Source organism: Atheta coriaria, unplaced genomic scaffold, assembly GCF_025399875.1.
Source record: "Atheta coriaria isolate IRGN ID8LTWV9N9 unplaced genomic scaffold, Caltech_Dcor_3.1 hic_scaffold_8_pilon, whole genome shotgun sequence".
Taxonomy (NCBI): Eukaryota; Metazoa; Arthropoda; class Insecta; order Coleoptera; family Staphylinidae; genus Dalotia; species Dalotia coriaria.
In genome coordinates this window covers 6011177-6025007 of record NW_027045450.1, presented here as the reverse complement: position 1 = coordinate 6025007, position 13831 = coordinate 6011177, and the positions used below count along the sequence as shown (strand labels likewise).

Sequence of the window (13831 nt, the reverse complement as noted above, 5' to 3'; positions counted from 1 at the left end):
CTTTAAATGTTAAAATGAAATATTACCTTTGTGTATATTTATATATTGAAAATGTGACTGACAAACATAAAACACAATAGAGGCGCCATACAAATGTACTACAAATCTAACTCTTATCTTCCCCCATCTTCCTCAACATGAACATCCTTTAATACCGAATTTTTACGTTTTACTTCTTTCCTCTTTGCCTATAAGCACAAAAACAAACTTGTTATTACAAGTGACAAATTACTGCTTTTCCATTGAATCCACACGTTGCTGATGACGTTTGATCGCATCCTGGTGTCTTTTGATCTGCTCCTCATGGAAACTAATCTCATCGGTGAGGTCCTCCTTCAATTTCTTCATCTGCTCCACTTGCTACAATAAAATTTAAGATTTTTAATGAAAACAAGTTAAATTTAGTCATAAGTCATGGTATGAATACACATTGATGCTTCTAGATGTAGAACTAATAAGAAAAAAGTGAAAACAATGAATATAAATAGATGTTTGTAATAATTTTGGATTGAATCCAATTTTAACCCGAGTTGTTTGCATGTACCTTATTGTGGAAGTACTGATCTTCTCTTGCAGCTGCCTGCTCCCCAAAAGCACCCCCAGCTTCACGGATAGCACCGCCTGCGCCGCCTCCCTTGCCGGCACCGCTTCCAATACCACCAGACATGGTTCTGACTTGTCTACAATACCAAAAACAATCTATTTATACATAATTATTGCACAAAATTGCACCAGAAAGTACAGTATTGCTTGATATTACATGATTCCCCTCAAAATATATGCGTGTTACAAGTTTAGAAGTGTGTGGAAGGTCATATGATTTTTTTATATTCTGGCAAATGCATTTATTTAAAGATTATGAATATTATTGATAGTGTGAATACTTACGACGCAATTAGTGAGACGGCACGAGAGTTACGAGTGACTGGGCGTAGGAAATTCATGATGTTACAATTACAAACCTCTTTACAGGTGAATCTTACGAGAATTTAGTGAAATAAAACGTCGTGTACTCGTGTTGCAACTGTCGGCGAATACGGAATAATATGACCAACCTCAACGCATCACTTGATCGAATATCTAAAAATAAGTTGAAGTGTACCACGTTGCGCCATCTAGCAATAAAATATTACACTATTATCCTAGCGGTGAAATTTTAAAACAATTTAAACCTAGTGTTGTAAATTATAAATGAAATAAATGATAAAAAATTATTAGTTGACGTAAAAAGCTAATAAAAAGTTGAATATTATATTAATTTGTTGGGTTAAATATACTTTTAGTAGATTTTTAGTAATGTTATGATGTTTTAAGGCATAAAAATGCATTTTTTACATGTTTGAATGCAACACTAGGTGTTTGAAACAAAAGATTTGTTTCCAGTTTGTCGTGTTGACAAGAACGCTTTGAGGTTAGAAACGATAAGAATAATGACAGCAAACAGAATTTATTTACAATTGTATCAACAGTTTTAATACAAACAGGTAAATATTTGTCTCTAATTGTTTGAAATTAGTAATGAATTTGCTTTGCCTTGCATTTGTATGCATTTTATGTACGCATTCAGTGTTCTACGCTACTTTGCTATTTTTCGCCATACTGTCTAAAAAACATAGTTTACCACCCCCTAACAAAGCCCTACCTACTATTTTATTACCTACCTGCTTTTTTAGAGGGTGTACAATTGTTGTATGACCGTCGCAGCGCGTCGCTTGCATTCTGCAGCCATTTCTACAACTTTTCTGTTTACAGTTCACACTAACTAAACAACTATTGGACTAAAATTGACTTTCTTTGTTTTGTTTGGTGTGTGATTGCATGTTGGTACATAGTAGTTGATTGTTAGAAGGCGCTTGACCGAAATGCAGTTGCAGTTCCGGGCGCAGTTCCAAAAGTACATCAATACACAGAGGAGTGGAGATTTGGTGTGCAACAGGCTGTTGGGTGCAATGGTGAAGAAGGGCAACGCAATCGACACGGCGGCGATGCTGCGCGAGATGGAGGCGCGCAAAAAGAAGGCCTGCTGCAGCAACAACAAGGAAAACACGCCCGTGGTGCAATGCAGTGGACAGACTGGGCCGATGCCAAACATGGGCAGTGCTAATATTGACAAAATCATTCAGTTCATTGAAGGTGGACCACAGGATGAAGCAGCATACAAAAAAGCACAGAAGAAAGCCAGACAAAAACAAAAAAGGTAAAAAGACATCAAAAATTAACAAAAAAATATTTATGTTGCATATTTTTAAGGATGAAGAAAGAAAACAACGTGAAGAAGAAGAAGCAGCCTTGCGAAAAGCCGAGGAAGAAAGAATACGAAGAGAACAACAACTTGCTGAGCAACAACGCGTGAAAGAAGAACTAGCACTGCAGAAACAGTTGAAAAAACTAAACCAGAAGAAGAAACAACAGCAACCAGCACAACCTCCACCTTCAAATGATTCCAAGTCGAAGAAAAAGAAAGGAAAACAGCAGCAACAACAACCACAGCCTGCCTATAGTGATCCAGAACCTGATCCTGAACCAGAATTATTCGAACAGACTATTCCTGCGATGGTTACGATTAAACGCATTGTCGAAAACAACAATTCACCACCAACTGTAACGATAACTCTTAAAGGATCTACTCCAGATCAGGATAAACTATTATACACCTTAGTTAATGGACATGACGCACCGATTATTACATCAAGATGTCCACAGAATGAAAATGACAAACAAACACAACCACAACAACAGCAGCAAAAGAAACAAAACAGTAGTGGAAAACAAACAAATGATAAACAAAAGAAGAAAAAGGCTACAAATGTGAACGTAAATACTAATAATTCAAGTAATCCAGCGAAAAACAAACCGAATGAAAGTGTGAAACAAGTTCAGACTAGTGAAATAAAAGTGCAACTTGCCATAGACAGCAGTTTCCGGAAAGACTTGAATTCGGCGGCGCAGAAATCACAAAAACAAAAACAAACTAACAATAATATTAATAATAATAATACTAAAAGTGTTACTACCACTAAAAAAACCCAAGAGGTGAAAACAGTAACTAAAGAAGTTAAAAAACAACAAAATACCGTTAATTCCGGTGCCAGTACAAATCAACCGGAAATAATTGACATACCATCTATAAAACTTCCTCCGGGTATCACCATAACCAAAGTTAGTGGCCCACTTACAAACCGGAAGTCATCCACGTCACAACCGAATGAATATCCAGATGTTCCCGTGAGTAAAAGCGGCGTTATTGTTGTGGATACCGAAAAATTAATCCAGCAACAAACTGCTACTGCAACCACGGGTAAAAAGAAGAAAAAGAAGTCGAAGAAAACCGCAAGTGTAACAATACAAAATGGCGGCACGACTAATGAACCACGTGTGTTAATAAAATCATCCGAGAATGTCGCTAGTGTAGCCAATGTAAGTGCGCCATCTTCTTCCGGTATGGTCACACTGAAAAACCCGATCTTTCATCCGTTAACCGGTATGGGTATGCATAAACCGGCTGTGGATGAACCCACAATGATGAATATGAATGAACAAGCTACAATCTCACATGGTGAGAATGGAATGGTGACGATTCGAAGACCACGGCCTGTTGGTTTCATGCCGAGTACGAATGAGAGTTCCATTTCTGATTATCTAGCACAAAATGCCAATGCGGCGACAAATTCTAACATGGCGGCTACTATAGTCACCACAGCGCCATCTACGCCCGCACCTGCGACTGCTGTGCATGCGCAGGCTAAAAATCCACCGATATTAACCCCGTGGCAAATGCCAGACACGTCGTTTTCTGCGCTTTCGGAGGAGAGGAAGATTATCCGCCCGCCGAGTCCACGAGGTGTGCAATGGCCACGCGCGGATATGGAAAATGGCAAGATTGCTACACCAAGCGTTCTTCAGGGACTGCCCGGTATTGAAATTACACGGGTGCGGACTGGTTCGCCGGCGGTTGAAGCGGAATATGTGGAACCGCCAGCGAATGTTTCTATTATTCGAACGGGTGGTTACAATACGGACAACCCGAAGAGTTGGGCGTATTCGGCGTCGGCGCAACCCTAACCATACTTTTGATGAAACAATTTTACTTTAATTGATTCAATATGGAAGAATTATTTTGTATTCTCATAGGTATAATTTTATTTTAAACAATGAACTTACGAAATGTATAAATATTTATAAAAAAAAGTTATAAATCTTTCAACTTACCATGTGCAGGTTATGTTTTTGAATCACCCAACGGTCTTTTACAGTTGAAGCACGTTTTATTACTAAGAATCACATAATTAGAGTGTTTTTAAGGTTAAAATTAAATTATTTCATTGTCTGATGCTTATTTTCAAGTGAAATAACGAAAGAGATGCACTGGAACGTGTTTCACCGGTGAATAACCATCTTGTTTTGTTCTAGAACATTCCAATTGCTTCTAGATCAAATTTTAGGTTACACTGCGCATGCGCAGTACGAATACATCCGGTGGCCATCATGAATTCAGTATTCCTGCTGCGTTTTCGCGATTGTGTTACATGAGTTGCAGATATAACGGTTGGTAAGTGATTTGATTCACATATCTTTATTTCATTACAAATTTGCTCCAGTTTTATACATAAAAAAGGGTGTTACAATAGTTTGTTCAGTTTTGCTTGAATCATCTAACTACGGATATATAAATACTCGTATCTTACAGTAGAGTCGAATAATATCGAATAAAAACGCCGAGACAGACCAATTTCGACACCGCATCAAAACGCGTCGCTCGAATTTTTACGCAGTAAAACGCTTACTAACTATACCAAACGATTCTCTATCTAAAATAAATAAAAATTCAAATCACAGCCTCGAAATGTATAAATAACCCTACAATAAACACCCTACATTAAAACCGCTATCAATGATCAATAATCAATAAATTGCTTAAAGACGGTGCGAAATCGAGAATTATAACACATCAAATCATCAACACCAATGTCTATTCTACACACTTTGTGCCGCAATGCAAGTCATACAGTAGAAATGATTGTTTAACATCAACTTAAATCGCTAGATTGCTGAATTGAACACAAATATAACCACCTTATATAATAGAAATATATATATTTATCTTTTAAAGTCATAGTTTAAAGTTGGCTGCCAATCTTTCATGAAAAAAACGCATCAATTGAATAAATTGGACCACATCCTCATATAAAATTCAAAACACTAATCGTATATATATAGCTATATAGACATTATCAAGTTATCAATATTGTTAGCAATTGTATGCAATATCAGTATGTATATTATATTGAGGTATTGGATCCGATGGCACCGCGTACTTTGAGCCTCAAGTTAAGTAAAATGACTCAACCTAAATTCAATTCGTTAAATTTAAGTTCAATCATCGTTTAAATTACCTACGCTAGATGTCCGTCTACATCTATTACTTTATTAATACCTTGTGATAAAAAACGATTCGGTTTCAGGACCTTGGATGAGAACAGTCTTGTACGCCTGCCAGGGCTCCATCTTGGTAAGATCTATCTTATCCAGTGCGAGGATTCTATCCCCGGCGAAGAGTTTTTGGAAAGCGTTGCCGTTTTCATCCACTTTGCTAACAAAAACCCCCTGGAAGAAAGAAAAATCATCAAAATTTACAATTTATCTTCATATTTGCAGGTAATTCACTTTATAATATTTTATTTTTACGTGAATTGAATTACAAATTGTTTTAAAAAAGAAACAGAAGTTCCTGATGATGTTTTCAAGGCAAAAAATGAAAAAATCGAAACAATTTGTATTTCAATCCACGTAAAAACCAAATTTCTATCAACTTACACTCTCATTATACGTGACAGTAAATCCCAAAACATAACAACACGGTGTTAAAACCACAGTCAAATTCTTGGGCACACGACTCTCGTTATTCAAATTCTCCGCGAACTGCTTCTCCACCACGTAATTCTTCTCGTAATTTTGATTAGCATAATGATCATCAATGCGTTTATTAATCTCCTGCAACAACCCATCAGTCTTCTTGCTATAGTTGACTGGCTGCGGCACAGGAATATTCTGCGCTTGTAAATCCTGCGTGAATTTCTTCGGTTTATCATCCTCCATGTAATCCTCGACTTTATTAAAATACTTCGCGTTCTTTGAATACGCCGCAGCAATATGATACGGCGGTGGTTGCTTCGCAGTCACCATCATACACTTCTCCTGCATATCCACACTCAGTTTATCATCATGATCCAATCCATCCAGACTATTCACACTGTTCTTATCGTTATAACTATAGTGATCCGAATTGTTATCATTTACAGCTGAGTTTGTATTCGAATTGTGGTTGTAATTCAAGAAATCGTTCTCGTAGTTGGGTGGATGATTGTCCGGCGGTGATATGAAGTCGGTTTGTGTGCTGAAGTGATGTTGGAGGTGATCTCCATTAATATCATTCTTCATTGGCGTTACCACAGCCTCTTTGATCTGCGACTGCGACGGTGATTGTCCAGCATCTAGATTTAAATTTAATATCTGCGAGTTTGCGTCGCGGTTACGTCGTAGTTGATTGTTTAGAGAGCGTTGAAAACGTTGGAAATCTTTCGGATAAGGTGTGGGTGCCCGGGTGAGGCGAGGTAAAGGTTCTCGTGGTATCCCTGGTTCGGTGAACGCAATATGTCGTTTGGGTAGTGATATATTCTCAGTGGGAGACTCTTTGTTGATATTTTGATGGGTCATTTGTATCTGGGGCAGGAGGAAACAAGTTAATACTAGTTGTCCACTGTGTTCCAATTGCTCAGTTTGTAGAGGTATCTATAAATAATTAAAAATATAATAATTTCATTTAAAAATAAATTTATAATTTACCAATGGATGACTTTGATTCTGCGTCAACCATAACGCCCGTAAATTCGGTAGGTTAGCAACAGGTATCGGTAGATATTCCAATTTATTCCCAATCAACCCCAATGAGGTCAAATTCTGCAGATGTCCGATTTCATCCGGTAGCCTACGCAACATATTATTATGTAGATTTAATATTGTAAGTGATACGCAACTCCCGATCTCCGCTGGCAGAGAAGTTAAAAAATTATGCGAAGCTATAAAATAGTTCAGCTTTCTTAGAAAACCGAATGATGTTGGTATTGCTGTGATTTGATTGTTCTGTACATCGAGCTCCTCGAGCTTCGCCAGTGTCCCGATTGTATGCGGCAGTGCTTCAATACAATTGAAATCCATTTTTAGCGTCTGCATCTCCTTTAAATGGCCCAAAACATGCGGGATTTCTTTGATCAAATTATGACTCAGGATTAAACTTGTCAGTTTCGTACACCGGCCGATTTCTTTCGGTATTGTCTCGATGTCATTCTTCGACGCATCGAAATCCTGCAGTTCTTGCAGATTACCAATACCCAGGATTAAATGTGTGATGCAATTGCCATTTATCCACAATTCTTTTAGATTACTCATGTTACCAATCACCTCTGGCATATCAGTGAAATCATTGTTGCTTAGATCCAAGCGTATTAACATTGTAAGACGTCTTAGACTCTTCGGTAAGGATGATAGGCTGTTATCACGCAGTTCAAGTATGCGTAGATTATTCAACCGACCAAAATTGGCAGGCAAGAACTCGATATATGTATCATTAAGATATAATTCTTGAAGATTTACTAAACTTGTTAAACCTTCGGGGAGTTTCTCCAGGGCGTTCGAGCTGAGATCAAGAAAAGTCAACTTTTGGCACCTGTGGATGTTGGCTGGTATGTCCGAATGCTTGAGGCAGTTCCTGCTTAGATTCAGCGTGTGCAACTGGACCAGTTTTGATATTAACGCTGGGATTAACTGGATTTCATTGTCAGAAATGTCCAGGAATCTTAATTCTTCACATTGGAATAACAACCGAGGTAATTCTATTATCTATAAAATAAAATAATAATATTTTATTAATTTTTAGATGTTTAAAGGTGATTTTTACCTTGTTTCCATCAAGATGAAGATTTTCTAAGGTCCGTTCAAAGTTAAACACCTCTGGTGGGACATCAGCGATGGACGCCCGACTGAAGTCGAGCGTCTTCACGTCGTCCACCGCCTTCTGCTTGCAGGCGAAGCAGTTGAGCCAATTCATGATGATTCCTAGCTTACATTCTCATAAACACTCTGATGAAGCCACAAGTAAACAAACATAACCTATACTATGCTACTAATAGACTAGATGCTTGAATATTTTAGACACTGGAAACTTGTAGCGCTTGTGATACGTCGAGGTAGTCTTATTCTTCTACTGGTGAAAATCAGGAGAGATGCAGCTGCGTCTGGATTCATGCTTGCACATTCATCACTTCCTCTTTCCACTCCATACACCATACAACTACTGAACTGAACTGAGAACTGAGCGGCGAGTATCACAACCTGTCTCACTTTGACGTTGAGATGATACTATTCGCGTATCCTTTTCTGGCGGTCCATTCTTGTGTTGCTCGTGCTATTAATAAATTTATTTCTCACCCTTCGTACTCTTCGTACTCGCTGATGTTGAGAACGAGAGTTGCGGTCGAATAATTCTCATCACAATCACACTTTGTCCGGCAGATTTATTGCCCGCGGAATGAAATACAAAACGCTCGATGATGATGATGATGATGAAGATGTTTGTGGTGTGACTCTACTAGGTCGATTATTGAATATTAGATTCAGTAAAATAGTAGAAGATACAATTGCGTGGCAGAGAAATATTTAATGTCAAAGTTTTACATCAAAATTAACACGTTAATCAATTATTTATTGATAATTATCAACTATGGCGACGATGTTGAAGCAATCTGTAATTGGTTGGGGTTGAAATGATTGGTAAATAATTTAGTATCAGGCGTTATAATGGATTGAAACAATGCAACACAAAATCGAACGCAAAGGGTTGCATTATTAATAAGAATACTAGTGAATACAATTATTGATGTTTTGAAAAGTATTTTCATAACATTTTATATCATTTGTAATGATTGTGGAAGTATCAGAGAGTAAAAAGGGACAAATTTCAATCTTTCAGTATAAAAAGTTGCCTATAGTCAAGTCTAGAAACACAATTTATTAGTATAATTTATTGTGATATTTATTAAAATTATCACGTTTTAATAAGTACTTATTAGAAATTAGCATTGTTTGCATTAATTATTTATGTTTAACTTCTGGTTTTGATTGTGGTAAGCTACAACTGGTGAATCTTTGGAATTTCCATGTAGTGGTTCAAGGTGTGTGATCTGTGTGATCAATGTGTGACAGAATCACATGAGATCATCCAGTTAAACAATATTAACAATATTAAACATTGTTAACTGGAGATAAAATAATTTTTTTTTATTGTTTCAAGTTTAAAAGTTGAAAAACCAAGAGAAAAACGATAAAAATGATAAATTGTTTCGAAAAATTTCATTTTAAGGGATAAAATTATCCTGGAGGGTTGAATATTTATTAAATTAGGTAAAACAATTATTTATAATGAAATTATTCAAGTTATATTAAAATATTTGTGATTTTTCACTCCAAAATCTAAAAAATTCTCAAAAATCTGTTAAAATACGCAATTTTGACACATTTTTTACAATTCAACGATGAAGAAATTGTTTAATCACAAAAAAATTAACTGCACATAATTTTTAATATTATAATCTATAGCTGATATAAATTTTATTAATTTATCTTGAAAACTTTATGAGTTATAAGCTTTTAAAGTTGATAAAACTAACAAAAATCAACAAAAAGTGATTTTTTACATAAAACTGATAATTTTGCATAAATAAATTGCACAATTATACTAAAACCACTATGATTAAACACTATAAACACTAATCTACACTTGATAACATTTTTATCAAATTATCACGAAAACTCCATGACTTATCAGCTGTTAAACATGACTAATTCAAGAAACATTTCCTAACTTTTAACTTTTCTCAATAACCAATTAAATTTTCACCTTTACAATATTTCTACACATTTTCAACATGATTATATCTTTCTCCTTGCCTGGCAAAAATTTCGCGATCATGACTTTACGACTTTGTACTCACATTCACGTGTCCACGTTCATTCGCGTGGCGTGTGCCACTTTTCCCAAACGAAACGAAACGAAACCTGCAAACGAAACCGCACTTCCACCTTCCATTCATGCACACACTCAATCGATAAATAATAATAAATAATAATAAATAATGATAAATTACTTACGGTAAATTATTAAAATAATAAACTAACAACAAGACGTAGAAACTAAGAAAAAAATGAAAATCGCATCCGCTTCCAGTTCAATTACTGCTTACTTAGTGTTACATGCTGTGCACACCGCATACCGATACCGGTATTCATTCGAAAGTAATTTTCTAAGATGTAAAATTAATACTCAAGTCCAAAGCTGAAGTCTAATCACAGTTTAGCATGTGTCGTTCGTTGTGTTGCTTTTACTTGCCGGTGCACTTGCACATTGCGCATGATTGCAAATTGTGTTCGTACACTTTACACTCTGTTGCTAATTTTATTTTATTTTTTTGATTTCTGCTGAGGAATGGAAATTAACCGAATGGAATGGAAACTCGGTAAGTGGAGAGCCGAAAAACGACGGCAAAAAGTGTAAGCTGCGTCGTGTGCATTCGGTGCACTTGCTTGCTGAGTGAGAATATTGAGATTTAACAAGAAATTCCGAGAGAGATGTGATTGAGCAAACATTTCGGAGCAAATACTTTCACTGCAGACGTACCGTCTGGAAATATGTGGAAAGATAAATCAATTTTTATGTTTTGAAAGTCAATAATTAGGAAGATTATGGAAATATGGTGATGAAAATGTTATCAGATGAAAGGTAATGTTTAATTATTTAATAAATGTTTGTTTGGATAAGTATTGATTGTTTATTTTGTTTATAATTAAGAAATGGTGAGATAAACCACAATTTTAAATTTTTGATGTTTTTTAAAACATTTTTAATTTTAAAAGCTTATCACTTTTATTGTAGTGTAGATAATTCTATAAAATTATAAGCAATAAAAGGATTACGGTTTTACACGTGCACTAATATAACTTTTAACATTTTTACACGTTTATATCAATTTTAATCATCAAAATTGTGAAAAAAACGCAGAAATGATAATTTTATGCATTTTTAGCAAATTTTTCAATTTTAATTGCTTGTAACTAGCAAAGTTTAGAAGATATTTTGTTAATAATAATACCAAAGATAGTTTATACTAATAGCAATATTATAACTTTAATTTGAATAGGTTTAAACATTTTATTTTTCAATTTAAACCCCAACAAACAAACAAAACTGAAAAAAAGTATTTTTTTGATTTCTAATACTTTTACTTCTTTATTTAACTTTAAATGAATATAAATTCAATAATATTAATAATATTTTGTATTTATGAATACAATTTGATCAAATAATTACCCTGTCAAGTGTTTACAAGTAAAAAATTTGATACAAATGACTTTTGATCAGCAGGAAGCAGAAAAACAGAGTTAATGATTTAAGTTGTAAGTTGTATTTACAAACTTAGCTAATACCTTTTTCGCTAATCGTTCCATTTGACGTCAATATCTGGTTGCGTCTCAAAAACTGTTTAATTGCATCAAATTAAGCTTTTTTGCAAGAGAAACTAATTAAACATATTATATACGAGTACAAGTACTTACACTACATGTTTGTTACAAATAACATATACTTAGACATTGTATTTCGGTACTCAAAGTGCAATTTTTTATTTTATTACTTTAGATCTATTCACATCATATTCTCACACTGAAAAAACAGTTAAAATATTTTGTGGCTAAGTATTTTGTATTTTGTTTTATCCAAAGATTAATTATTCTATTTACTTCTATATCTACTACAAGATTTGTTCAAAAACAAAGTGATAATTAATTTTTTGTTCAATGATTTGATCATCAATGTAAATCTATTTTTGGTTTCATAAGATTCTATGTTATTTGAATGTAAAATTTAAAATTTTAGTATTTAATATTTATTTATTCGGAATGTGAATTTTGTGAATAGAATTGTTGGTTTCGGTGGTTTCTAGACGTGATCCACTTTAATTTCCTATGATATTTATGCATGAATGCATAAAGTGCGCAAGTGGGTGTTTTTCGTCGATGCGCACAATTATGATTTTGAAATTGTGCGAAAACGAAACGATGATGGCGCAACTTTCACCTTGCGGCGTGCTTTGTGCTGTTTATTGTTCACAAAGGCGCTGTCACTGTCAATATCTACGAATATTTAAGTTGCTAATATTGGATTCACTAATATTTTCAATCTAATTTTGTTGCAAGATGACAAAAGAGTAACAAAACATCGTTATTTAATAGAATTTAAGTCATGGAATACAGAACACACATTAATTAATTTATTAAGTGACAGGTTGATGATTATTTTAATAAAAACAAAGTATAATATTCTGAAAACCGCCAAGGTAGGAAGAACAGCAATTAGGGTGAACAATTCAACACTGACGTCACTTCCAAGATGGAATCTAATCAGATGTAGGGAGAGATAAAAGCCACGAGTAACTCAATTGTATTGTGTTTAAATTTAATATTGTTTTTACTGATTATGTTTAATCAACGTTAAATTTTCCGGTTTTTTAACTCAAAATTGACGTCATAGGCAATATCAAGCATAAAAAGACAGAAATATGATAAATTACAAACTAAAATGTAATATTATATCAATTAAAGCAATAATTTCTGCTTCAATATCTCATTTATAGTAAATAAGACAAATTTTCTGGCAATATAAGACAATTTTTCAGTAATCGTAATCATTTTGAGGTTAAAAGTTACTTAAAATCAGTATTTCAGACTTAAATTAGTATTTTAGTCATTTATAATCGAATTTGTCATCAGAATTGCAAGTTTTTACCAGTTTTATCTCGTTACATTAGTTCACAATCACTCAAAGTGTGAATTACAACCATTTATTTGTATTAAATATTTACACGTGGTCAATTTAAGTACGTTGTTGGTGTTATTAATGATAGAAAACGTCAACTAAACCATCAAAAATAACTAAACATAAAAAATTCCAAATAAATTTTGATTTTTTAATTAATTTTCCATAAATTAAATGATAAAAGATAACAAAATTACCTAGACGAAGAAATAGTACAACAAGTAGAAAAATGAATAATATCTCAAATATTATTTAGCTATTTATTTTTGTTAACTTAACAACTTGAATGAAGTGTAATTTCGGATTTTCGATAAGAAAATTAGCATTTACAGCCTGGCTTCACATTTCCAAGCGTCCTTGCTTAAAATATTAATACATATTTCGACTGAACTTAACCTTTACTTCAATTAACTCTCAACTTGCAGTATACACAGTATTAAGTAGGCAGGTATGAAATAATAGCGTGCTAAAACGGAATTTCCGCACGGAATAAATTCACAATTCGCGTGTTCGTCCTTCGTACACCTTTAAAAAAATAATAAGGAAATATGTTAAACAATGTGCTTTTTTGTGTGTTTTGTGTTTTGTTTTCAAAATATTTAATTAACATCAGCAAAGTTGAGTAAACTTTGGACCTGACGCAAAATATAAACAGATAAAGGATAAAATTTCGCATTTTATAGTTTGAAGGGTTTTGTTATGATTATTATCAACAACAAAGTGGAAATTACAAAAACAATAACATATCATGGAATAACAAACAGTAAAAATGTTAATTTCCTGTTTTTTTTTTAATTTACGATAAAAATCGAGCTCAAGAAGAAAAAAATCATCAACTTTAGTTTCTGTCTTCATTGTCTTCTTCTATAATAAATTAATGATTAAACAATATATTATCAACAAAAAAGC

At 34.0% G+C, this 13831-nt stretch overlaps 3 protein-coding genes and 1 long non-coding RNA gene across 9 annotated transcripts; 2 read left to right on the top strand and 2 right to left on the bottom strand.

The window, feature by feature from the left end:
* Window positions 1-27: 27 nt before the first annotated feature.
* Window positions 28-1086, bottom strand: LOC135797286 (ATPase inhibitor mai-2, mitochondrial-like). Of its 2 annotated transcripts, none has more exons than XM_065309557.1 (3): window positions 963-1086; window positions 545-680; window positions 28-360 (listed from the first exon to the last, which is right to left on the bottom strand). In XM_065309557.1, exons 2-3 carry the CDS (start codon window positions 665-667, stop codon window positions 229-231), a joined length of 255 nt encoding a protein of 84 aa, XP_065165629.1. In that variant the 5' UTR covers window positions 668-680; window positions 963-1086; the 3' UTR covers window positions 28-228. The 2 variants fall into 2 exon arrangements, with proteins under 2 accessions (XP_065165629.1, XP_065165628.1); XM_065309556.1 differs by having other exon boundaries at window positions 889-1078.
* A 128-nt stretch (window positions 1087-1214) lies between these two features.
* LOC135797282 (putative mediator of RNA polymerase II transcription subunit 26) lies at window positions 1215-4209 on the top strand. Of its 4 annotated transcripts, none has more exons than XM_065309548.1 (3): window positions 1215-1484; window positions 1847-2196; window positions 2249-4209. In XM_065309548.1, exons 2-3 carry the CDS (start codon window positions 1863-1865, stop codon window positions 4060-4062), a joined length of 2148 nt encoding a protein of 715 aa, XP_065165620.1. In that variant the 5' UTR covers window positions 1215-1484; window positions 1847-1862; the 3' UTR covers window positions 4063-4209. The 4 variants fall into 4 exon arrangements, with proteins under 4 accessions (XP_065165620.1, XP_065165623.1, XP_065165621.1 ...); XM_065309551.1 differs by having other exon boundaries at window positions 1216-1484; window positions 1875-2196; XM_065309549.1 differs by having other exon boundaries at window positions 1217-1484; window positions 1869-2196.
* A 275-nt stretch (window positions 4210-4484) lies between these two features.
* On the top strand, window positions 4485-8348 carry LOC135797096 (uncharacterized). Of its 2 annotated transcripts, none has more exons than XR_010549451.1 (5): window positions 4485-4549; window positions 5463-5655; window positions 7684-7883; window positions 7944-8151; window positions 8209-8348. It is a non-coding gene; the product is annotated as an uncharacterized lncRNA (long non-coding RNA). The 2 variants fall into 2 exon arrangements; XR_010549450.1 differs by having other exon boundaries at window positions 7934-8151.
* Window positions 4558-8104, bottom strand: Lap1 (leucine rich repeat containing protein 7 lap1). Its single transcript, XM_065309288.1, has 4 exons — window positions 7955-8104; window positions 6844-7896; window positions 5815-6789; window positions 4558-5604 (listed from the first exon to the last, which is right to left on the bottom strand). Exons 1-4 carry the CDS (start codon window positions 8102-8104, stop codon window positions 5428-5430), a joined length of 2355 nt encoding a protein of 784 aa, XP_065165360.1. The 3' UTR covers window positions 4558-5427.
* Window positions 8349-13831: the final 5483 nt, after the last annotated feature.

Coding starts and splice junctions, on each gene's coding strand:
- LOC135797286 (XM_065309556.1), bottom strand. CDS start 944: ATGAATTTCCTACGCCCAGTCACTCGTAACTCTCGTGCCGTCTCACTA. Junction 681..888: donor GCCGTCTCACTAATTGCGTC/GTAAGTATTCAC, acceptor TTGGTATTGTAG/ACAAGTCAGAACCATGTCTG. Junction 361..544: donor ATCAGTACTTCCACAATAAG/GTACATGCAAAC, acceptor ATTTTATTGTAG/CAAGTGGAGCAGATGAAGAA.
- LOC135797282 (XM_065309548.1), top strand. CDS start 1,863: ATGCAGTTGCAGTTCCGGGCGCAGTTCCAAAAGTACATCAATACACAG. Junction 2,197..2,248: donor AGCCAGACAAAAACAAAAAA/GGTAAAAAGACA, acceptor TGCATATTTTTA/AGGATGAAGAAAGAAAACAA.
- Lap1 (XM_065309288.1), bottom strand. CDS start 8,104: ATGAATTGGCTCAACTGCTTCGCCTGCAAGCAGAAGGCGGTGGACGAC. Junction 7,897..7,954: donor TTCATCTTGATGGAAACAAG/GTAAAAATCACC, acceptor TTTATTTTATAG/ATAATAGAATTACCTCGGTT. Junction 6,790..6,843: donor AGAATCAAAGTCATCCATTG/GTAAATTATAAA, acceptor AATTATTTATAG/ATACCTCTACAAACTGAGCA.